Source organism: Buteo buteo, chromosome 23 (genome assembly GCF_964188355.1).
Source record: "Buteo buteo chromosome 23, bButBut1.hap1.1, whole genome shotgun sequence".
NCBI classification, from domain to species: Eukaryota; Metazoa; Chordata; class Aves; order Accipitriformes; family Accipitridae; genus Buteo; species Buteo buteo.
The window spans coordinates 11,938,379-11,963,310 of record NC_134193.1 but is presented as its reverse complement, the minus strand read 5'-3'; the positions used below and the strand labels follow the sequence as shown (position 1 = coordinate 11,963,310).

The 24,932-nt window shown below is 45.5% G+C and overlaps 1 protein-coding gene across 16 annotated transcripts in view; it reads left to right on the top strand.

Moving 5' to 3' along the window:
• The window catches only part of ZNF618 (zinc finger protein 618), a 165,856-nt gene that overhangs the window by 47,838 nt on the left and 93,086 nt on the right, over positions 1–24,932 (top strand). For 15 of the 16 annotated variants that reach the window (XM_075055223.1, XM_075055222.1, XM_075055221.1 and 12 more), the window contains one exon: positions 21,347–21,390. In XM_075055223.1, coding sequence (XP_074911324.1) covers positions 21,347–21,390 — 44 coding nt within the window. Of the gene's footprint in view, positions 1–21,217; positions 21,248–21,346; positions 21,391–24,932 lie in introns of those variants that run through there. The other variant, XM_075055211.1, reaches the window with a different exon arrangement.

The following is a 24,932-nucleotide window of genomic DNA, read 5'->3' as shown; positions in this document are numbered from 1 at the left end:
CTCAGATTCAGAGTTTGAACGTGAAAGGAATGGGAGAAATGTTACTTACTTTCCAGAGGTGCACCTTGGGTGGTGGCACCCGTGATCCTGCCCTGGTCCCCGGCACATCAGCAGGCGGATGGAGGAAAATGCCTGTATGCCTTAACTTGCAATACTTAATTTAAAGACATGCTGTACTCATTGCAAAGTCTGCTTCTTGCAAGAGAGAAACTCCAGCTTGGAGGGCCAGGCCTCCAAACAGATTTTTTTAAATTTATTAAATAAAATGGTTATCTCTAAAGAGATGCTTATAATTGCCTCTTTCTTATATATCTGTGTCCGTTTTGAGGCTCTTGGAGGGTGCAAGTGCGTGTGGTGGGCACCTGGCGCAGCTCAGCCACCTTCCTGTGCCGGGACCTGGCACATTGCAGGACTGAAACCAAACCCGCTGAGCACCCAGCACTACCTTCAAATTACATTCACCAAAGGCGATTTTATTTTTATCGATTTACCAACAAACCAGTTATTTTAGAAATGACTGGCTGCTGCTGTTGGTCATTTCTGGGTGACCAGTTGGCTCTGTGTTGCATGGTTTAATGATTGCATACTTTGTGCTGGTTAAATAGTGCTCAGCAAGGAAACAGGAGAAAAACCACACTGGGATAATCTAAGAAAAACAAGGCTTATAAAAATGGCTCTGAGGCGCTGACTGCTGGAAGCGAAACCTATTTTGTGGGTTTGTAGCTGCACCTTTGCTTGAAAAAAAAAAAATTGGAGCAGTTGTTCCACTCGTTTTCTCAGCAGATGGGCTACTCCATCGCCGGCACGTTCACCCGTCTGGAAAGTAATTATGTCGCTTGGCCTGGTCTTGATTTGCACTTCTGTTAGCGTGTGCTTAACTATTACTGCCTTCGGAAGAAGACTTGATAGATTAGTTCCCCTTTAAAACCAAAAAAACGAAAACAAAACTAAGCCCATGATGCACCACAGAAACATTTATTAAAAAAAAATAAAGAAAAAAAAAGCCATTTTGATGCAAAATGTTTCAAAAACTGTTGTAAGATGACCTTAAAATTCAGGTTATTGGTGCCAGTGCAAGAGGAAATTTTAAAATAATTTTACTGATTACTTTGTGCTATCTCTGCCGCCTTTTTTACAACGTCATCAGCCGTGGGAAATTCTTGTGTAGGTCAAGAAGTTTACTGTTAATGTTGTATGTTTAATTCTTCTTTCGTTATAAGGAAGGACACGATTCATGACATTGGCATTCGCATGCTGCCAGCAAGAGCTATTGTAAAAAGCTCCGTTCTCAGCGTGAACGGGGGTCTCCAAAACTGGCCTGGACCAGGACAGGCAGGAGGACAGGGACCTCTGCGCTCCCCATTGGGCAGAGCATGCTTTTCTCACCCAAAGACCCTTGCACTGTTATCTCTGGTGTCAGCCAGTAAATCAAGATCTGGGTGGCTCAGCACATGGGTGTACCATGGGGGTGAAGCTCCCAGTCATTTATTTTAATATATTTGCTAAAATTTTAATAGAAACTACAAAAAAAGCCCATATAAAGCCCTAAGTGTTCTTACAGTTTTTTGGTTTGGTTTTTCTTTGAGTGCAAGTCTTTATGAGCTTCAGGTATTAAAGGCTTTCCCAAAATTCAAATGTGCTGGCGTGTGGGATGGGATTTGCAAAGCACCTGCGTGGCGGCTGCCTTGAGCCGAGCCGGTGCCCCCGGGCATGGCACGGTGGGACGGGCGCCTGCCGAGGCGTGGGTTTGCACTGGGGCTGTTTGTTTAAATTCTTCCCTACTTCCTTATTGCCCAAGCGTCTTTTCTTTTTGTTCGCCTGACAGCAGCGTTGAGAAGGACATGGGCTAGCGATGCTTTTATATTTATTTCCTAGTTCTGTTTGAAAAATAAATGAGTGGGAGCTGCTGGTGACTCTGCAAGGTCACCGGGCACGTGATGTGTACATGATTCATTAATGTTATTTCTTCTTCACTTTGTCAAAAAAGGAAAAAAAATTATACAAACAGCCCTGAAAAGGCTCTTTTGACCTCAGTTTGCCTGATCCATGCTGTCTTGTGCTACCAGTTGTTGCGTCCTCGCATCCTCGTGTCACCCTTACTAATACGAATAGTTAAAGTGATTTGAATTAACCGCTCATGTGTGCGGCCCCATTTTGGCTTTAGCTTTATTTCCCTGGCTAAAGTCAAGCGCAGGAGGAGGCATGGACCGGGTGTGCGGGAGGGTCCGTCCCGGCGCTGGGTGCCTGCTGCGTCGGGCTGCAGAGAGCCTGGGGCTGGTGGCTGGTTGTGGGAGGGCCTGTCTATTTTTGTGTATAATAAAAATACTACTTTGTTCATTACCCGGGGAATATAGGCCGTGACTGACAGCCATTTTGCTCGTCATTAATAGCTCTACATAATCTCGAAACAAGACTTTTCCTGTGATATATCTGTAAAACAAAGCAAAACAAAACAACCTTTCTTCCTTCAGTATCTCTAATGCGCCACCCCCCTCCCAAACAAACAAAAAAATCCCGATTCCTCCTCTCCTCTGACGAACAATGACTCATTCAGCTTATTTTTTTTTTCTTTACTTTTTTTTTTAATTTTTTGTTTTGGCCTTTGCTTCCCTTGGGTGGCTGCGTTGCAGGCGGAGCTGGCAGCAGGGCCGCTGGTGAAGATTGCCCAACTCCAACGAGCCCCTGCGTTTGACTCTTTATAACTCTGCCAAAACTTTTTAAGTGTTTGGGCTGAAATTTTCCAAGCCAGGTGTCTGCCTAAGGGGGAAATTTGTTTGGAGAAGTTGCAGCAAAAACTACCGCTGCCCTGGCTGATGAATGGGGTTCAGAGGAAGAGGGTTTGCTCATAGTGAGCCCAAAAAATTGCCGTGGGTGTGGGGGAAAGCGGGTTGCACTGGACCCAGGCAATTCTGGGCCCTTGCCCCTCGCGAGGGCGGGTCTTTTGTCTTTTGCTGATCTTCCCTCCTAAATGTGGTTAAATGACCTGCTGGGCTCTGGTAGCTGGTTGGGCTGGTGCAGTCACTGAGCGCTTGGCTCCTCTGGGGCAGGAGGAAAAAAAACATCTCGGGCATCGAGTGGAAAACCGGGAGAACTTTTTGTATTTCAGGGGTATGGCACTGTGGAAAAACAGCCCAATCCAGCTCAGAAAGTACTAGAGCTGCAAACACTCAGCAGAGCCTCAAGAGAAAAGAGCAGCTGGGGTGGCACACAGCAGGGCGGGAGGCTGAGCAGAGCATCCTTCCTGCGTCTTTGGTGTCCCCGCATTGCCCAAACCCAGGTCTGGAGGAAAGCACAAATATGGGGGGGGGAATCAAAATCTAATTATTTCTAGAAAATATTATAAAAATTTTAATTCTAAATTAAAAAAAATCATTAGGCACAAACATTGCAGAATCAATGACCTGATCATCCAGCAGCAGCCCTGGCCAGATCAGTCTGGCTGCTAGAAATTTTCTGTTTTCCCCCTTTATTTTTATTTTTTTCTAAATCAAACTGAGTGCTGGAAAGGTTGAGGGTCCTGTGGAAGAAGCAGCATGTGTTCAAGCAACTTGGGGCTGCGTCAGAGCATGGGGCAGGCTGGTGACACATCGCACAGGGTGGATTCCACCAAAATGTTGGTATTTTCTGACTTGATTTTGCAACAGTGTTATTTTTCAGTGTGGTTTTAATGTAGTCCCTGCATAGGGTTAAGTTTCCAGTACGGTCTTTTAAACCCAGATTTTTTTGATGGTGCCGTTCATTGCTGCTTGGTGACCGTGGTCGGTCGGACTCACCGTCGGACTCCCCAGAATTTATGAGCCTGTCAGTTCATGCATTCCGTTGTTTACTTTCTCTCATTTTATCTGCTAATTTCCAAATTCTTTCACATTTTTCCTTTTAACCTAATGTCTTAATTCTGGTGCTTTATTAATCTATCTAATTATGTTGAGTTCAAGTTGTTTGAAATCCACTTATGTTGGCATAGGAAGTACTTACTATATTAATCAAACGATCCAAGGTGGCTTCTTCTCTGAAGTCCTTAAGTTGTGCTATACATATTCCTCCTAATAATACTGAACTTTGTAACAATGCACGTTTCCTCTATGTTCGCAAGGAGACACTGAAATACACTAATTCTGTGATTTTTTTGAGTATACCGATAATTCATCCAGGGGTGTGATGTTCCCTTGCGTGGACACATCAAACACCATCAGTATCCAAAATGCCAGTAGTGGTCTCTGTGAGGTCTGCAAAAGGCTGTAGGGAAACAGCTGCTTATAACATAAAGTAGTTTTCGTAAAGATTTCAAATATAATAACATTTGAAATAACATACTGAGTATTGAATATTTGAATAATATTATAAGAAGTTTTCTTAAAGATTTCAAAGTTTTCTTTAAATAAGCTTTTAGGAAGGACTGCCTAGGCGACGGGGCGGACCCTGGGAGGGCTCTTGTTTTGGGTGGAAAGCATCGCTTTTGCGATCACCATTTTGTTTCTGGCAAAACAAGAAGATGGTGGCGCTTGGTTTTGCTCGGCATGTATTTCTGAGCAAACGCTGTGGGTGAAGATTTGCTCCATCTCTGCAGGAGCAGAATGGTGTTTCCCACATGTATTTTTTGAATTTTCATGAGCGTTTTCCGTTGCTTGGTCATATGGCCAGTGAAACCTCATAAAGGTGGTGGTGGGGTTTTCCCCCAAATTTTATGTCCCCCGCATGCCCCAGCTCTGTGGTGAGTGCTGGACAGGGGGAAGGTCATCAAAAACCTGCAGAAACGAAGTTTCTGAGTCAAACTGGAGGTTCAGAGCAAGGGATTTAGCTCTGGTTAGAGCTGTACTTTAAATAATGCAGTCAAGCCGGGGAAGGGAAGGCAACACAGAGGAGTGCGGAGCTTAATTCTAGGTCTGACAAACTCCAGTGCTGGAGAAACTAAACCTATAGGGTTTAGTTAGAGGAGCCCAAAAGTGCTCAAGAAGCAGCATCTCAGTTGCTAAGACAGCGGAAACAATACCAGCTACGGCAACTCTCAGTGGGAAGAGAGGAGAAATGTAGAAATTAGGCATTTAGGACCATGAATGAAAAAACCCTGCATTTTTTGCTGATGCCTTAGAAGTCTTTCCCCACCCAGAGCCGTGCAATGCCGTTAGTGACACCAGGGAAGCGGTGGGACCATTGGAAATGCGTGGCTGGCTCCAGCCTCTGGCAGCGTTGTGCTCTGCTCTGCTCGTCAGCAGGCTTTGCCCTGTGCTTTTTTTGGGTCTGGCATAAAGTTAGTTAAATGAGGTGGCGTAAACACAGAAAGCTTTGAAAATTTAGTTTAGTGTTTCTAAATAAATACAAAAGACAGCCAGTGCATGAGTGTGCGTGGGAGAGGATGGCTTGGCTCGTAGGGAGGATGAGCATCCTTCTGCCTTTGCATATTGACACCGGTGACTTTTTTTTCAGACAGCAGCTGTCAGAATAAGGGCTGGGTACCAGTTTTTTCTCCCCTTGTCCTGTTTGTGCTCCTCTGTCTGTAGAAAAGGGTTGTTTGTCTGTTGGATGATTTGGGAGCAAGAGTTTTCCCAGCTGGACTGGTCCTTGCAGCATCAGGCATGTACCAGATAACAGCCCCTATCCTGAGCTAAAGTGTGTCACGCCAATAATAGCATTAAGGTTTCAAACTGAAGGAGGGATACTTTTTTTTTTGTGGTGGTTAATGATTAATTAGGTCAAATTCTCCAAAATTAGACTGCTGGAGAAGGAATGGGCCAACAATTTGCATTTTGACAAAACCTTGCGACAGAAACTGATGGGGGCTGATTCCACCTCCTCCCCCTGCACGCTCTGTCCCATGCCCCAAACTCACTTTTCCCCAGAATAGGTTCATTTTTAAAATTGTATCCAGTAATATCCCAATTTCCGTTCCCCCCCCCTTTTCAAATCTTGCATTAAACCCCTGTAGATTCTGCTTTAAGTAGGCAATTAAGCTAACAACATAATTATATCCCTTAATGCTCATTTTAACCGATTTAGAGAAGAAACAAAAGGGGAAAGCAGCTTCAAATATATGGGAATAAAAGCTCCGTTGTAAAGATATTTTTGATACTTGTGATAATTTGTGCGAAGTGCAGAGTTTGCCCATTAGTGGCTGCAGGGAAGCCTGGAGGTCACATTTAAGAGCGTTACAGGCACTGTGGGGTTTTACCTTCTGAATGTCCTTTTTCTGAACCCTCTCCCGACTGCAAATTTTGGGGAATCCCAGGAGACTTGAGAGTATGTCCACTTCATATTGCAATATAGCGGCTGCATAGCTGTGGCATGATAGGTTTTTCTTTTTTTTATTACCTAGGCAATTAGTCACCAGAGACCAATACACTGAGTCTGCAAGCTGCTGCCTTGCCATATGTATAAGCTGAAAAATAGACCACTGCAAAATAACATTGATGGAGAATTATTGTAGTGAATCTGTGCCGATGTAGTGAAGCTCCTTTGCTGCCCATGCAGAGGCAGACCCGAAGGGCAGCCATGCCCTTGTGGTAGCAAGCAGAATAACTTCTGTGGTTTGGGAGGCTCAAAGTTGTATGAAGACCCTCTGAGCTTAAAGTCGGGAAGCTGCTTTGGCATCTCAGATCTTGCTGGGGTACCCAAATACTTGGCTGGAGCCTGACTTTCTGAGGTTGGCTGGTTGACTCTGATAGACTGATGTTGCAGTACAGGTGCGAGTATCTGTAGACACTGCTGTCCTTTGCAGAAACATGTGTTCATTTTCACTCTCCTTTGCCATGCTAATTCCAGTAAGGACATGGAGGTGCCATTCAAGCAGTTTGGCCCATGTTTGTGCATCCTGGGACAAGCATCTCAGAGCCATAAGGATCCTGTCTCAGTGTGCAAGTGGCAGCGATGATCTAGATCTAGTGAGGAGCACCAGCTTGACCATCTTTTCTGGATCATTCAGGTGAACGTAAAACAATTAGTATTTATTTTTCTTAAGAAAAAGACCTAGGGATAACCTGATGCTAAAGCAGCTGGGATCCTTGAGCAGAGCCACGTATATGCCAGTATGGTCACATTGCCTATCTGCTCACATTGGCCGTGCCGTGTAGGCACCTTGGTTTCTGGGGGCTGGGAGCTTCGATAAGTAAATACTCAGACAGTCACTTCTTCAGGAGCTTTAATTAGACCTGCAAGATGCTTTCTCACATGCTCACCAGTCCCTGGAGGAGGTGTTGTGGGTGATATCAGCAGATATTCCCCTGGACAACCAACTCTTTGGCTTCTCTACAGACACTGCCCACCAGGAGTGCCATGAGCATCTCTTGGAGCTGTGCCTTCATGGACTGGAGCTTCTGTTAGTTTGAAGGAGAAGGTGGCTTATAGTTTAGTTTTCTTTACATCAATAAATACTATTAGATAATAAGAATTTTCCATTTTTGCTAAGGTACTCTGGTTTGAAACCACCAATGTAGGAATTAAAAGTTGTCTATATCATTCCTAGTGTCTAGGGAGATGGTGTGCCTTACATATGGGGTTTTTGGTGGTTGTGGTTGGCAAAGGAATACAGTATAATTAACTGGATGTTGGCAGTCTGTCTTTAAAATAAGTGCTAGATAAAGAAGTGAAGGAATTGGGGAAGGATGGGTGTTCTCTGGTTTGAATAATGTCTATTGCATGACTCGCTAATGTGAGAGGAGCGGTTGTTTCCAGTGTAACGTCCTAGGTTATCTCCAGTCCCAGTTCAATCACTATCCTGCTTGTTGCAGGTGTTCAGCTTGTCTTGGCAGGGTAAAGCTTGTCTGTGAGACATTTACTGGGCTCTTGAGCCTGAGCCCTAACACACTGGAGCAGTTTGACTTTGATTTTTCTCGGAGCCTGGACATGGGTTAACTTTTTCTTTCCTCTTTGTGCAAAATATGATATCATGCCTTATTGCCAGGTGCCCACCAGCCCAGAGCAGATCTCTGACCTACGGTAACTTTAGCAAACATTGTCCGAAGCTCCAACCAGGGGTGTCTGCTCACACTTTTGGGGATGCGTTACAATGAGTAAGAAGTAACTCATTTTTGAAGAATTGGAGATGTCCCAGTTAACTTGCCAGCTCAAAAAAGCAGGAAAAGGCTGGAGTGAAGACGCTTTTGAGTACTTGTAATGGTGAAGCTCTCCAAAAGGTTCTCCACACCCTGTCCTGCCCTGCCCTTGCTTGGGGATGTGCATCTCTCATGTGCCCGCCTCTCTGCAGCCAATCTTCTCCTAGACTCAGGAACGTCCTGGGTCCTCCTTTGTATTTAGAACAATGTGGGGGCAAAGTGCATCAAAGCAGAGGTCCCTCACCTGGGATCGAGTTTGGGGATTCAAGGACAGTCCCCAGTATTCACTGGACTTTTACACAGATACTCTGAATTGTCACAGCTTCCCATACTTTTAGTCCCACACTTGGACTGTTATGTGCGGAAAACAGTTCTTGGGCTGAAGAAATTTTCCAGATGTTCAGTAGAATAATTTATTGAAGGTGATGTGCTTTTGGCCAGTCCTGAAGTTTGTGGTATACCATGTTCCTTGGGTGCAAAAGAGTTCATGTAGAAAGTATCCGTGGCTGCTGCTGAGGTTATGTATGATCTGAGTGGAAAACAATGAACCCAAGATGAATAACTGTCTGTGGCGCTGCTGCAGCATGAAGTGTAGGTGCACATCATTTGTTCTTTTTCAATGGAAGAGCTTGTGGAAGCTGGCACACGTGAGCTTTTCCCAGCCCAGCATCTTCTGCAGTTGGTACTCATGGGGAACTGGAGCAGGCTGGTGGCTGGAGGATTTCTGGTGACACGTCTGAAGGAGGAGACAGCCCTTGGCCTAATATTTTTTTCATGCAAAGGACCACAGATCCACTTCAATGGGTTCATTGCTCCATTCTCAACTTGGAGGCAGAACCAGCCCTGTCTGGCTCTGGCAGCAGCAGCCTGTGTTGCAGGGAAACCCAGGCTTCATTGGGAAATCAGGCTTCAATGCTTGGGCTCAGGGATTTCTCCCTAGTTCTTAGACATGACCCAAGGCTGCATCTGAGTTTTGGGGGGGCAATCACAGCCCTTGGCTTTCCTTTCAAAGGACTTTGCAGCAGCTGCTGGCCTGCAAACTAGCAGTGGACTAATGATGCTGCCTGCAAAATTCAACCCTGAAATGGATCCTCGTAAGAACTTTTGTACCTTTTTCACATCACAGTGGCGGTTCTCCCGCGCTGCTCCGACAGATCCGTCTGGCAGTAGGGCTGTGCAAATAATAGATTTTTTTGGTTTCCTTGAAGCTCTGACAAATTGAAAAATTCCTTTTCAGGTTGAGCCAAAAGAAAAATGTATTGATTTTAGTTTTTGTTGATGACCAGAAAATAAAGAATATCTTTTTGGGTTGCATAGTTTTGAGCTGAAGAGAATCTGGGGCTTCTGAGTGCTTCATTTAGATTTTGAGCAAATCTTTAGAGTTCTTGCTTTAAAAAATAAATAGGACAGATATTTTGTCTGTATGAATCAGAAAATTTTAAATGTCAGACTCTGTCAATTCCACTTTTTGAAAATGAGTGTCATATTCTATTGTATGAATGGTTCAGCAAAGATGACACTAATCCATGCAATGGTTGGTCTTGCTATAGCTACACTTTTGGCTGAAAATAATTTCCCTGCAGCTCTATGCCCTCATTTTTTTCAGTTCCATGAACTACAGAGAATTGAAGGTCATGCAGGTCAGGTCTGGGTGATGTTTGTCCCATGCAAACTGCTTGAAAAACAGTTTCTTTAGCCCAGCCAATTGCTTGGAGATGTCAATTTGGAAGTAACGAAAGCGAAGGTCGATGGTACGGGGTGACATCCCGTTCTTCCTAACGCCATGCCCGGTTTGAGGACTTCTGCGTGAGGGTTGTGGGGTCACCATCCCCTCGGCCCTTGGGCAATATTTGGCTTATCTCAAGGAGAGAAGCGGTGTCTCAGCGGGATCACTGCTGCAGCCTTCACGGGATGTACCCAGGAAAAGTTGTTTTTCCTCTTCCCTTATTTTCCAGATTGCCGTCATTCTTGGGAAGCTGGCAAACCCACTGCCCTTGCTGAGAGCAGCTAGGCTTTTCTGTGTTTTTTGGTCTTTTTTTATTTTGGTTTCTTTTTTTTTAATCTTGGAGGCTGGTTTGTTTATTTATTGATTTATATCTGCTTGGGGAGTCGATCTGGTGATATTTATAGGATTTGTGGTTGGCTGATGGGAGTTATTTTGCAAGCAGAATTTCTAAGATTTCTACTTTAAGCCTGCTTTTTCTCCCACTTCCTTCATTTCCCCCCCCTTCTTCTCTTTTCTCTTTTTTCTCTTTTTTTACTGTTTTTTTTCTTGCTTTTTTCTATTTTTTTTTTCATTTTTGAGGGAGCCAGGCAGACTAAACTCTTTCTGAATTTTCCCCCTGTAATTACTGCTCTTTTTTAAGTTTGAAAAAGTTATCCAGCTTTGTGCTTTGTGTGCCTTCCCCCCTTCTTACTTTTAGGTCGATGTGGTTTGACTTTTTTTTTTGCCCTTTCCAAAGTAAAATTGCCACCATTTCATGCTATTAAAAAAAAGCCAATCACACGAAACTGGGAGAGAAGGTGGTGTCCCGTAGTTAACCTGCCAACAATAAATGTTTTAGTTTCAACCTCATAGCCTATCTCTAAATGCTACAAGGGATTTTGTTTATTAGGATAAAATTTATATTTTGCAAATCGACAGCCTTCCCCACTAGCGTCGGGAAGGGGTCTTGGGTGCCAGCCTTGCAGGGGACCCTTGGCCAGCGCTGGACCTCCTTATTGTCCTGTTCCTAACACCATCTCACTGTGATATTTATCAAATTACACATTTCTTAATTCTAGATACTAATTTCTGCCTTGGATTGTCATGTATTTGACAAATGTTTAATTCTTCATTATGTACCTCAGAATTAAGCTGAACGTTGTCAGTGCCTGGCATCTATGCAGTGCTGTTAATTACGGAGGGACCCAAAGCATTCTCCAAAATTTACAAAAGAAGAGGTAAAAACAACTCCAAAATGTACAATTCTGCCCAGGGATCACATTGCTCCCACTGAAACACAGATGACTTAACCATGAGCTGGAGCAGCTCCTCTGGGATATGCTTCACAGCTTCTGCAGATTTAAAGGGCAAAGTTTTAGTCTTAGGAAAGCTTCTTCCAAGAAGTGCTTCATCGCAGGCTCTGAGGTCCACAACACTGTGGCTGGCCCACTGGTGTGAGCCATCCTCTGAGGATGTTCTTGAGATGAGTTGGTTTTTGTTTTTGTTTTAATTTTTCCTTGCATATTGGGTTGGGGCTTCTTGCAGGTCACAGACTCTTCCAAGAGACCAGCAGGATGGTCGGTATGAGTCTGTCCTTCTCATGCTGGAAAGCGTGTTTCATGGACAGATGGGAGGTACCCAGTTCAGACATGGTTTTTCCTCTAGATACAGGCTTGGCTAACTCTTCCCCAGCATCCTTTTTAATGCGCAGAGGGCAGGATTTGAGCATCTACAAGAGCTCATGATACAGGTGGGCCCGTATCTGGTGGGCCATCTTGCTGTCAGGTACTTGTCCTGCTTCAACGTGCATCAGGAGTGCAGGCTAGCAGTGGCAGAAAATGCTCCTGCATAGGATCCGTGTTGCAGCGTTGCGCCTGCAGGAGCATCTGGATTTGGACATCCTGCTGTCTGAGAGCTTGAGGGGTCTCCTGGCTGGTCTTAGCTTTGGCCAAACCATGCCAAGCTCTGTGACCACCACCTCCGCACCAGGACTGCCCGGGAGGCTGTGCTCCCTGCCGCTCGTCTCCATCCACTGCGAACCCCTGCTCTTGCCATGATTGCACAGAGACTTACTTTAGGGTAGATGAAACCGTTCCCGTTCAACTTGCGCTGAGTTCTTCCACATGCACTGGAGATACAATCGTTTCTCAGGTTGCTTCCCATCAGCTTAGCTGTGGTGAGAGCCCATGCACGTGTTCCCAGCCTGCTCTGCTTGCGAGGTTAAACTCAACTTTCAGGTCTTCCCCATTGCATTGTGTCGTCCTCCGACAGGGCACGGCCAGACCTCCACAGGTGGATGGTTCCTGGTGGTTCCTGCCATGGGGTAACTCCTGCGGTGGGAAGCTATCGCAGCCCCATCAGACGCAATGTTTCAAAGCAAAGCCTGCCTACGCGCAGCCAGGAGATGTGCCTGCTCACAAATGCCTGAACAAAATGTGTTTAACGGCACTTCTGTAGTAAAATGTGTGGGAAGCCATGTATAAATAAGTCCTATTTTATTTTATTTTTTTTTCTTCTGTGTGCACTCGTAGCTTGTTAGATATGTTTGTTTTATCAACTTGGAAAAGTGCCTGTAACAGGATTTTTTTAAAAATTGATTTCCTGAGAGTTTCCTGTGAAATTGGAAACCTGGAAAAATGGGTGGATTTCTGAAATGCTATCGCATGGCTCCTTCTCCCCTTTTTTTTCCCCCACGTTAAAAACAATAATCCCCTCCTCCCCCCCAAGGTTTCATTCCATATACATTTATTCTTTAAAAATATTTCCAGCTGCTTCTTTTGCTGGGAAACTCATACCATCTGTAAACAACTGCTTGATGCAGATAATTCTGTTGTTTTGCCCGGTCACTCTTTATTTTCCAGCTTTTATAATATGAGAGTTCAGAAGTAATCAGTAATGCCTTTTCTCCTCTTCACCCTCAATTTGATTATTTTTCTCATAAAGAACAGAGTAAGGAGAGCACTGAGCAACAGGAGATGGAAAAAATATTTTGATTACTTTTCAGTTGCTTATAATCAAGGAGTAACTCTTTAAATCCAGACCAATTTGCTGCATTGATTTAATTAATAATTTTAATTTCATGAATGTTTTGGGAAAAAAAAAAGGTACATCAGGTTGAAGTTTTTTAATATTTGCTTGAACATTTGTAGTTTTAGGTTAAAATTTATTTGGTGTTCCCTTTCTTTGCTCTACTTCTGCTAGCATGTGGTAGTTGAATTTCCCTGGGCTGCCACGGGAGAAAAATTGAAATTCAAAGCACAGATTCTGCCAGTACTTTCAGCAAGTTCATAAAATTACTCATACAAATATTCCCCTGACTCAAAGGCAACTGCTTACAGCCCTTAAACATGTCTGCGACTATCTGAAGTATCGGGAGCCAAAGCGAATGGTAGGTGACACGAAAACCTGGGGTCCTTCAAAGGCAATTTTTTTCCATTTCAAGAAGGAAAAGCGCTGGCATGGTTCAGCGCCTGGCCAGGCTGGTGCTGATTTTGTGATGGGATTTTTCATTGCCTCGCTGATTTTGGTGTTTGCACAGCTCTCCTGGTTAGCAAAACCCCATGTGTGCCTTTTCCAGCAGGAATTCGATGTTTTCAGTTTGAAACTTCTTAGAAGAACTTGTAATTACAAGTTACTGAGACAGGTCGGAAATTGGGCAGATGCAGGCAACACACCCAAGTTATTAAATTAAGATTATAAAATGGGAAGAAAATAAACAGTAGGCAAGAAGTAAATACAATGAAACTGAATGAGAATAATTTCTAGACTTTAATAGTGAATTGTTATTATTATTATTATTGTTATTATTATTATTAGCCTACTTAAAATTTTTACCTCTACGCAGCAACTTTCTCTGCCCCAGGTAAGAGTTTGGGGAGAACTTTGAGCAAACCCAGTCCCACCATTTGCAAGACTAAGCAAAAAAAACCCCAAACAACAACACTTAAAAAAAAAAAAAAAGAAGTTAAAAGAAAAATAATTCTCTTGCCAATACAAAGAGAATTGAAATCAGTGTAGAGAGGGCCCCCGGGTGAAGTCAGAAGTGAAACTACAAGAGCAGAGGGGATGGTTCCAGTCTCAGCTTTTCCAGTGAAATCCCATGCTCGCGCCTGACCTTTGCGTTGGGCTGATCAACCTCCTAGCTGGTTTTGTCATTAGTGTTTGTTACTAATTAGTATTTGGGAGGCACCTAGCGGCTTCACGGCGACTGGAAACCTGCGGGAAGGCGAGCGGTGAGAAATATCATCAGCTGTTAATTATCCCTGATACTGCAGGGATGGGCACCGAGAGAGGGGGGGTCACTCCATACCTCCATGGGTGGGACTGGAAGAGACCCCCGGCTTCACTGGGGGTGGCTGGATGGGGGGCAAGAGTGTCTCCTCCACAGTGGTAATGCTGTCTGGCGGTGGAAGGTCCTGGGTGTCCTTGCCTGAGCACTGTGATCCTGCGGTACTGTTGCCCTCGGTGATGGTGTTCGCTGGCTTAAGGTCTTCTTGGCACGCGTCCTCTTTGGGAGGTTGGCCGTCAGCAAGAAGCGGACGTGGCCAGGGCCCTGGCCAAGCTTGGGTGATACTGTTTTCCTATCTAGAAACCACTCTGATTTCTTTTTAGGCTGAGCAGCCGTCTCCAGCAGGCATTTGTTTGCACATGTAAATGCGGTGGAGGTGCTCGTGTGGGTGAGGTGGCTGCTCAATAAACCTCGTGAACTTCAGTCTGCTCAAACACGCTCTGGACACGGGGCTTTGGAGCAACCGTGTGGGGAGTGATGGTCTCCCTGTGTCTCCAAGTGCCAAGTGTCAGGATGCTCTGTCTGTCCAGTACAGGGGTGCTGGGGACAGGTCTTGTCCCTGTAGGTCACAGTCACCTTGGCACCTTCCCATGAGTGAACCTGGGAAATCTCAATGTTAAAATAAGTCTTTCTAAAGCTTGGTTTACGTAACGCGTATGGCCGGGAGTAATAAGCACCCTCTTCTCATGCTGGAGACTTTCCTGTAGGCTGTGTTAGAGCACAGATGAGATCACGGGTCTTCACACCAATGGGTGGTCCATGGACTTCTGGTACCACCACGTCTCAGATGTCCCCATGCTCCAGCAGTGGAGGTGTTGAGCATCACCTGCGTGTGTCCCCGGCAGGTTTGGTTTATACCCATCGTCAGCGCCTCCGTCATCCTTCTCGCCTGCTGGAAAGCTCATCCCTGGCTTGGCAGGAGCCGCACACGCTTCTGCGGCTGGGATGGGAGTCGTTGCCTTTTTCTTCTGATGACCTCAAGTAGAAAACACTCCCGCTATTCTCATCTAGAGGGTTCAAAAATCTCAGATTCTTTTTTTTACTGTTGGGTTTTCCCCCTTGCTGCAGGAAGAAGCACTGACCTCAGCCCATCCGCGCGCTGTTTGTTCCCGTGGCAAGGCTGCGGCTGAGTAAAAGGGTGAAATTCTTCCGGATGCTCATGAAAAATTTTGATGCTACTATTTTTTCAAGCTGCCGCCAGCGTCCCCGACCTGCGTCTCAGTGATTTTGCCCCGCAGTCAGGACGGGGGTTGTTTGCAGACCCCACAGTGGGCATGGGGGGACAGGGGAGCCTGGCTCCTGGGGCTCAGCTCTGCCGCGGGACTGGAGAAGATGCCCTGGGTAGAGCTCAGATTTCCTCCTTTCAGATATTTTTTTTTGTTATTATTATTTTGGTTGTTTCTTGAGGGGAAGCTGCAGCTGAGGAAATAGGCAGCGCATTCCTCCTGCCCAAGGAACTTACTTGTTCCCTGATGGAAAATTCATCCCTTTTGGAGGCTGCCCTTAAGGATCTGCAAAGGCAAAGCATGAGGATGGGACAAAGCACAGAAGCCTAAAGCATCAGAGATCATTTTCCTGTGTGCAGGGGGGGCACGGGTCCTGCTCCGCTCAACGTTGCTCCCTCCTCTTTATAAATACTGGGGGACATTGCTGAGCTTGGGGGGGGTGTGAGAAAGACAACGTGGGGGTGATGTAGGGGACTGCGGTGCTGTGCAAAAGCTGGGGGTTTGGGTTTCCTTAGCATCAGCTGTATTGGCAGGAGGAAGCAAAGATCCAAAAAAAAAGGGGCACAGGTATATTTATGGGTCCTTGTGCGCTGCAGATGTTTCGGTGTGATGTGGGGCTTCTTTTTTTTTTTTTTTCTATTTAATGAAAATTAAATAGGAAACTGCCAATGTCTTGCCCTTTGTTTAAAAAAAAGGCAAAAAGAAAGGCACTTCCTGCATTTTCTGTTGCTCTGAAGTTAATAATAACAGACAGCGCAGGTAGGCAGGCCTGCAGTTATTTTTATGGCGCATTCCTTTGTGAGACCTGTTTTCAGTTGCTTCTCCCATTGCCAAATTTTAATTATTTGGAGTGAAATTTTCCACGCTGGGTGCTGCTGGCTCATTTCTAAACTGTACGTGTGTTTTGTGTTTCACCAAAAATTATTCAGCTGTCTTTGGGAAGGCGTTCAGGGAAAGTAGGTTGTGGGTTTGGTTTTTTTTTTTTCTATTTTTTCCTCAGGTAAAACAAACAACTCGGCCCTCTTACAAAGCATCTGGAGAGTAAAGCTGACTTTCCCTGCTCTGGGAGAGGAGCTGGGGTGAGCGGCTTCGGTTCCTCCTGCAAACCCCAGGCAGAATTGGGGGCATCTCCCCTTGACAGAGCCAGGATGAAGTTCAGAGGCAAATCATGGGGTGGGGAGTAGCTCTGTACAAATAAATAAATGGATTTAAAACCTTTTCCCCCTTGGGGAGGGCTTTGGCAGTGGCGGATGGGGGGGTCCTGGCACCCCTGTCCTGCGCTGGGTGTCATGCCTGTGGGAGCAGATCTGAGCGTGGTGTACGTGGATGCAAATCCAAGTGATTTGAATAATTGTTTTTAATCATAATTTAAGTGATCAGGCAGAAGGCCCATGCTTAAATCTACTGAAATCTCATTTAACATTTTTATGGTTTTTAGTTATTTTTTTGTTTTGCAGTAACTGTTAAAATGTGGGGTTTTTTTCCTAATATAGTGCAGCCCTTTCTATAAACATGGATTTCTCAGGTCAGTTATACATCTGCTTGGACTCCTAATTTTTGACACTTTATCCTGTTAGGAGATGTTGACTGATACATTTCTCATTTATCACATGATTTACTTTTCGCTTACGACTTGAGTCGAGGAGCATATGGCCAGAAACCACATTCTGCTTTCATGCATTTTAATTTAAAAGATATTTATTAGCGTTAGTTAAACAAAACTACCTTAAACATACCCGATATGTACAAAACCAGCTTTAGGGAATCATATTTTGAATTGTAAATTATTTTATGTGAGAGATTGTATGACTAATTATCCAGTGTTTCAGAGCCCCGTGCCCGTCCTCCCCTGCTCACTGACTGGCAGGCAGATGCAAACTCTGCTCCTCTGCTTTTTCTATTATAAATGAAGAAGTCACCAAATTAAATTACCTGGGTAAACTGGTGCGCAGGAGATTTCTCTTCACCCTTCCCAAAGATGCTACTTTGTCGAAAGCTGCTCTGACCCATTTCGGCACATTCTGGTTGCTGGCGGTAAAATGATGATTTCCAGCAATTCACCACTTCGACTTGCTTACTATATTTGTAGTCCTTAAATACCGCTTTTTAGACTCTAAATGCAACGTTTTCTTTTAAATGGATTAATAGCATGGCCTGCAAAAGGCATCATCCCTTCACATTGGATTCCGAATGGGTTTACTGTAAACAATAAAAGGAAAAAAGCTTATTTCAGCCAGATTTTTAAAAATATGTGTGTGGATCTCCCAGTTTTTTCCCATCCTGAAGGTGAGCCCCAAGCAGAGCAGGAGAGGAGGAGGTCGGTTGCCTTTCGGGTGGGGTGGTGGGCTGGAGGCCAGGGGTTGCACATCTGTACGGGGTGCAGATGTTCTGCTGAGCATTGAGGTGGCAGTTACCCAGGCTGCCCCGGGGGGGTCCAGCCGGCTGCAATGGCTGGTTCTTCGGGCAGCACAAGGGGTGCTGCCACCCAGCCCTGCGCCAAAGACACGTCCACTGATTCGAGTCCTCAGGTCTTTGGCGTCAGGGTTGTTTTTGAGATTTGCTTTGTGACTGCGGAGGGTCTGAGCCACCTAAGAGGGTCCTGGGCATCGTACCGTGGTGGCCCTGCCTGTTTCCATGGAGAGCTGAGGGACATCAAATGGCTCACGTAGGTCAACTTCTGTGCACTTTGCTGAAATATTTCCTTTTTTATTAAGCTTGTAATTGTGTTTATTTTGCAACGTTTGAGGAGAACACCACGGTGCTTCTTCATTATGCTTTTTCACCTTTGCATACCCTGTACGATTGGAGATTACCTTCCCATGCTTTGGCAGGACACGCTGTGGTCTCGGGTAGTGCCCGTGCAGGTGATTTATGATTAAATCATCTTGTGGCCTTAGGATGGGCTGGGTTTCGCTGTGCTTGGCGCTGCACAAGTGCTGAGCTAAACAGAGCTGTTCCTGAAGAGTTTCTAACCAAGACAAATTGCTGGCACAGGAAATTTGCTAGTTAGTTGCATGTTTGGAAGCTGGAACAGTGTGTGAAGGTGTCTCTGGCTGGCACTTTTGGTGAGGATGGGCTTACTTAAGCATCCAGAAATGTTTAAGACAGCTAGATCTGATTTTGTTCAGACTTTCCTTGCTGTTTTGGTCTAACAGATCCAAACCAAGAAGTCAGCTGTGGGCTTGCAGCAGCCCAAAAACAACTGCGCCAGCTCTGCCCATGTCCATTGGTGGGTTTTTAGTGTTGCCTCCATGGGAGATGCCTAGGAGATGCCTCCTCTCCAAGAGCATCTTGGCTGGTGTGAAACCATCTAGATTGAGAGCTCTTACCTCTTGTGGTTCCCTTTTTTTCTTTTTTTCCTTTTTTTTTTCTTTTAAAATAAAGAAACTCCGTAACACTGGTGGGGTCACACTGTTGCACCTCCCTTTCTGTGCTCTTCATGCACCTCTTGTCCTTTGCACTGGTATGTGCTATGTTCTGAGAGAGGAGAATCCATGAATTGCTCATGAAAACAGGTCAAAAAGCAAAAAAATGGCATTATAAAAAATAAATTAAAAAAAAAAGACAGAAAGGGGAAATCAGACAGGGCAGACACACACAGAATAGGGAAGGTAAGCAAAAAAAGAAGTAAATATTAAAACTGTGTATTGGCCCCAGAACATGCTGTGCAGTTGGTTGGTGATGGTTGGGAATCGCAGAGGCTGCAGTCACCACGTCATTTATTTCCAACAATTTGTTCGCTCAGCTCCAAATACAAATATGAAAAGGAACATAAAATGAATTACATGCATGATCCTTCAGAGTAATACTTGCATTAGGTTGGGTGGTAAATCACACCAGAGGCACCAGCTAACGTGTGTATAACCAGGAATAAAATACGGCATCGTGACATCAATACGCTTCATATTGGGAGATCGATCCCTGCATGACGTGTTCTCAGAATGAATTTATATGTAAAGAAATTCTTGTTTATGTGGAGGATGAATAACTTTTCTGTCTCAGACAGTTTTCCAAAGTTTAGGTTGGCTATGTGCTTCCCAAACTGAAATATTTAATTTTTGGTAATATTTGGGTAACACTTGGTGTTGCAGCTGGAGTGGTCCGGCAGATGACGTGAAGGCAGAGTCAAGGCTGTGCTTTTAGCTTTGGCTTCTCTATTTTGCGGCTTTCATGAACACTTATCCAGGCAGCCTTTATGTTCAGCGGGTGTTTTTCATGTGGAATTATAGTTGCAGGAGCCTAGGCGATTGCTCTGTGATTGGGGAATGTTGGCTCACAGGGTGACTTGCGGGGTTGGGTTGTGCAGAAAGCTCTCTAAATGGACGGGAATTGTAGCGTGCCCCATCACTAGGTGATTTTGGATAACACCGATGCCCCAGCAACCCCACAAGGTTTCTGCCCTGGCTGTATATTAAGTCTCCTTTTTTCCTTTTTTTTTTTTTTTTTTTTTTGCGCACAGATCTAATCTTCTAGAAAATGCCCCGAAGGTTTGAGCAATCTACCAGTTGCAGGAACCCATAAAGCTTTTTTTTTTTTTTTTTTTTCCATTGTGTAAGCATGACAAATCATTAATTTTTGATTGATTGCTTTGAATTATGGGTGCTCTGACATCCTTTCTGTAGCTGAACAGCTGTATAACAAATGAACATATCAGTGCTCACAAAAGATTGGAGATCTAACAGAAGCAATTACATTGTCAGCTCCTCCCTTCTGGCTTTTCCCAGGCAATGGAGGGAGGAAATTTTTTAACAGAAATTCCTCAAGTGTCTAACAATAATAATAATAATAAAAAAATACCTTTTTGTAATTGAATTAGATTTTTATCTCTTCATTTCCAGTGGATTTCTTAAACCTTGAGAAGCCAGGATGTGTTTCTGCTTTGTGTAACTTGGAGAAACCCTTTGAACAAAATTTCACATGAAGAATTAAAAAAATAAAATAAAATTGCAATTTTTGGTTGCTATTCCTTTAAGATTTCAGAATTGCACCAGTGCACTAAATGTGACCTCCATAACTTTTAAATTAAGAATTTATGCTGGCTTGAAATTTATGAAATATTTCAGCATGAAAGAAAGCCTTTTTCCCCTCAGGAAAATTGAGCAATAAATCACAGCACTCTCGATTTACTGCCCTACAGCCAGCCAAAGATAGGATTTTTTTTTCCTTCCCCCCTTCGTTCTAAAAAAAAAAAAAAAAAAAAAGTAAAAAAAAAAAGTAATCATATAAGACAGCTTAGCTGCTATCCTCCCACTCTCTAGAATTTTTAATTTCAGCTGTTTCTGCTTGGATTTATTTCCAATATTCCTGCTCGGCTTTTCAATTTCCTCAGTTATTAAATTTTAATTCAGTGCATTAGCATTTAAATTAAAAAAGGGTTTATTTTATCGAAATCGTTGGCTAGCCCCCATCCTGCTGCACATGAATTGCCTGTTTCTGCCATTTGCACAAAATGTGAAATGCAGCTAATATCTTTTAACTTGTGTTTGCACAAATTCAGAAATAAAATTTCTGGGTTTGGAATAATATTGTCTTTCCAAGGAAGCTTCTCATCAGAGAGCTGGGGGAAGGAGGTGAAAAGGAGGAGACCCTGGTTACTCCCTGCTCAGCCCCTTCTAGCGGCCCGGAGGGGCTCAATTAGACAATTCATCACTAACGAAGGGAGGCGCACTGGACCTACCCCTCTAATCCAGGAGCTGGGCCGTCCTAGCTTGGACATACCATTGAATTTGGCTATTTCTGCCTTATTTCCCTCCTGCAAATTGCATATTTTTGCATAGGAGGCATAGTTACTTTAGACTTTGGTAAAGCACAATAGAATAATTGCACAAGAGCAACTGGAGGGAATCGACTCAGAAAGTCTCCTCCATGGTGGGGCTGTGTCCGAAATCCTGCCTCGGCCTCCTGCAAACCTGGATTTTGGTGCACATGTCCCACCAACACTGAGCACAGGGCATGTGTGGAACTTAGAATGGAAAATCCCCAGGTATTTTGGGTGCAGTGTTCTAGCAGGAAGAGTTTGGAGGGCAGTCTTACCTTTCTTAACCTAAACAGCTTTTTATTTTTATGTCTTTTGCCCCCTTAGGCCGACGAGAGCAACAGCAGTGGGCGGAGGAGCTCTTCCAGCAGGTAGGTGGATGGTTTTCTCTGCTGGGGTGGGATGTGGTGAGCAGACATGGCTCTGCTCGGTTGCAGCTCTCCATCTCGGAGACGGGTGGTGAAAGGTGACCACACGAGCGACGGGCTGGGAGCTGTTAGAGCACTGTGTCCATACACCCATTTTTGGATTTTGCTAAAAAGATAGATGCAAGAAGGATCATTCTGGCCTCGGGGGCTGCAAGGAGATGTGGTTTGCGTGCAGTGCAGGGTGGAACAGCTGAGTCTGCCCAGCCCCGCGCCCACGCCGTGGTGTAAAGACCATTGCAGGATGAGATTCTTGGATGGAGACCTTGGGCCATGCTGCGACAGTCGGGAGTGAACCCCCATGTTCTTGTGCAGGACGAGAGGAGAGGGGTGCCCCACCGCCCCAGCCCTCTCCAATCCTGCTAAGGGATGTCTTTGCTGGTCCCACGTGGGGGACTCTGCTCCAGGTGTCCCGTTTGCTGCCACCCTCAGTGTGCGTGGTGCTGGGCAGGGTGCCCGGGGCATGCAGCAGCTCCCCGGCTGGCGTGTCCCGGCAGCCCTGCGTGCTGCAGAAAGGAGGCGCACAGCCCCGGCACGAGCAGCAGGAGGAAAGCCTGGCACAAAGGAGAGGGATGTGCGGAGGTTGGGTCTGCCCTGTGCTGCGGCCTCTCCATCTCCTGCTGATGCTGTAGGGCATCTTGCCTTGCTGGGATGCGGTAAAGATGGTGCTTCTCAGTCCCTCTCCATCTCTGTCTGGTGAAGTCAGTCCAGAGCTGTGAAAGCATGGATGAAGGGGCAGCTTTCCTTCCTTGGCCAGGCACAAATTCCTTTTAGCTGGCTTTCCTCTGCAGAGCAGCACTGATGTGCCAGGCAGCGCTGGGAAAGTGGTGGGAGCCAGGAGCAAAGCATGGCTTTGGTGACGGTAAGATTTACCTGGTCCCGTGCGTGCTCGGAGCCAATTGCTGGTTGTCTGCCATCCACAAGCAAAGTGGCAAACTCACCTCCCAGGTTTAAAAGATTTTGTGGTAAAAACAGGTGGAGATGTAGAGGATGAGATGCCAGGCTGGAAACAGGAGCAACGCTGAAGATGCACCAGCGAGGGGAGCGTTTGGCCTGGGAAGGGGAGCGGGCTGCAGCAGAGCACGGAAGCATCCATGAGAGTTGGAGAAGATGGTAGGAAAGTCAGGGAGGTGCCATTGCATGGTGGGATGATGCACAGCTTGTTGGGGGCACTGCCGAGCACCTGAGGCACATTTGTGGGTTACATCAGCATGGATGGGGGACGACGGACAAAAGAAAACCAGAGCCAGTTTGCCTGCTGTGGAAAAAAACCAGCACGGTATGGGGGCCTGCACCCTGTCCTAGCATCATCTCTATCAGTGTCACCTGCCCCTTCCTCAGTGAGGGGGCACAGCAGTGCAGGCAGCCCCCGAACGCTGCAGTGACACAAGCAGCGAAGCTGTGATGGTGTGGCAGAAGCCACCACTCTCTCCGCATCAGCGTGGTCTGCTCGGAGCGAGTCCACCGCCAGTGCGCCCAGACAAGTTTTACTGGTCACCGCTACAGGGCTCGGCGCTGCTCCCCTGCCCAGGGCAGGCCACCAGTGCTGTGTGGAGCAGACCCTGGTGAGACACGAAGCTTTTCTCCGGGCACTCACAGCCCTCGGCAGTGAAGCAGCAAGCACCAGTGCTCCCCTCCAGCACTGCCTGTCCCCTTCACAGCTCGAGCTGCGTTTCATGTTCTCCCCTTTGCACTGCCGGCGATACCGTTTCTCTGCTAACTGTATGCCAGAGCACCCTCTTGCTCCCTCCCGAGACTTGAAAGCGCTGCTGAAGTTTTATCCCTCAGGTGAAACACATCCTTCCATGTTAAAAGCCCGCTTTGTTCTTCTGATCTCCGAAATGCTGTGGTGTGGGTCCTCTCCCCACCTCCTGCTGCTGAATGTGTACCAAGTGCTCCCCGCCACGACAGCCACGGTCCCTGCCCGGCGCCCCAGCTCCGCTGCTTAGTGTTTCAGAATGAAATACCCTCCTTTCTGGCGGCTTTTTGGTTCGGCAGCACTGCCGGGCATTGAACACCTCTGGGGCACCTGCTGGGTTGGGCTTGGCAGTGGGGAGCAGTGCCAGCATCAGGTGTCTTACGTGGAGGAAAACTCTTTTCCCAGTTTTGGGGTGGCTCGTCAGTGCGGTGCAGTGGTGCTCGCTCTCGGGATGCTGGGAATTAGTCTGAACAAAGTGCTGGAGGGAAAACTGGGCATAGGCTGAGGAGCAAGCGGAAAGGAGCCTAGCATTGCTTTCTTCCCCTAAATTCTTTATTCTGGCTTGTAACTCAATTTTATAGCTCTCACCAGAGGGTTTTGCAGAGCAGGTGGGTGAGTGCATTCTCCCTGTGGGAGCTGACCCCTTGGGGTGTCCCCTGTGGGTGTCCTCCCTTCCTGGGTGTGCAGGAGGTGCCCTTGGGGCCGAGCACCTAAGCATCCTCCTGGGCGTGAGCGATGGCCTTCCCAAAGGCAGGTACCCAAGCACCCATCGGGGTGGCAGAACTTCCTTCCATTATCACTGTGATTTTGTACATACATAGAGAAGAAGTGTGAGGCTGACCATCATTTTTTTCTTTTAGAAAAGTGGAAAGAAAATCCACTTCAGCATCTACCTGACTGAACAAAAGATGGTCAAAAAAAGGAAGATAACCAAGTCTGTTTTAAAAAAATAAAACAGAATAAAAATTTAATATTTCAAGAAAGCTCTATCAGTGACTGAAGGTTGAAATGTGGCTTTGAAATCTGTGTGGTCATTAGTGGCTGGAGATATAAGGTAGATGTTTTTCAAAGTTGTTGCTGCTTGAAACTCTCGCTAATTGGAAACCATTGAGGAAGCTTTTAACGATTAATTTATATCAGTAAAAAATATAAGCAAAATAAGGTTGCCAGGACAACTTTATCTTTCTGCAATTTTTTTTTTTTTTTTACTATAGTATGCTTGATCTTAATGTGGTGACTGTAGTATTGGGTCGATCCTATTTTTATTTATTTATTGTATTGAATTGATTTTATTCTGTTTCAAGTAAATGTTTAAAGCTCTGAAGGCACAGGATTTTTATGATCTTATCACCCCCACAGCTCTGATCGGGCCTGTCTGCTGCCTTTGAAATAACACGGTTCAGCGCGTGCAGCTGTTTGCAGCTAAGAATTAGTGGTGGCAGAAAGCACGCACTGTTCTCCTACCTTATTAACTTGTGTGTGGTTCCTGTACCTCACTGAATGCTTATTAATGGGAAATTTTAAAAAGTGAAGAGAATTATTAGTAGCATAAAACCCCCTTCCTTTAAGGGAGCTAGAAGAGAGATGGCTGTTTGACTTGGAGAAGATGACAACTAAGAGACAACATGACAAAGCTGTGCATGTTTTTGAACACACCAGAAAAGGTAGATCAGAGACTTCTTTCTTCCTTTTGCAAGAAAAAAAGAGACAGTCAACAAAATTAAAAGGCAGCAAATTAAAAGCCAATAAAAGGTGGGATGTTTTCTTGCATGATGGGCAGTTAGCTGCT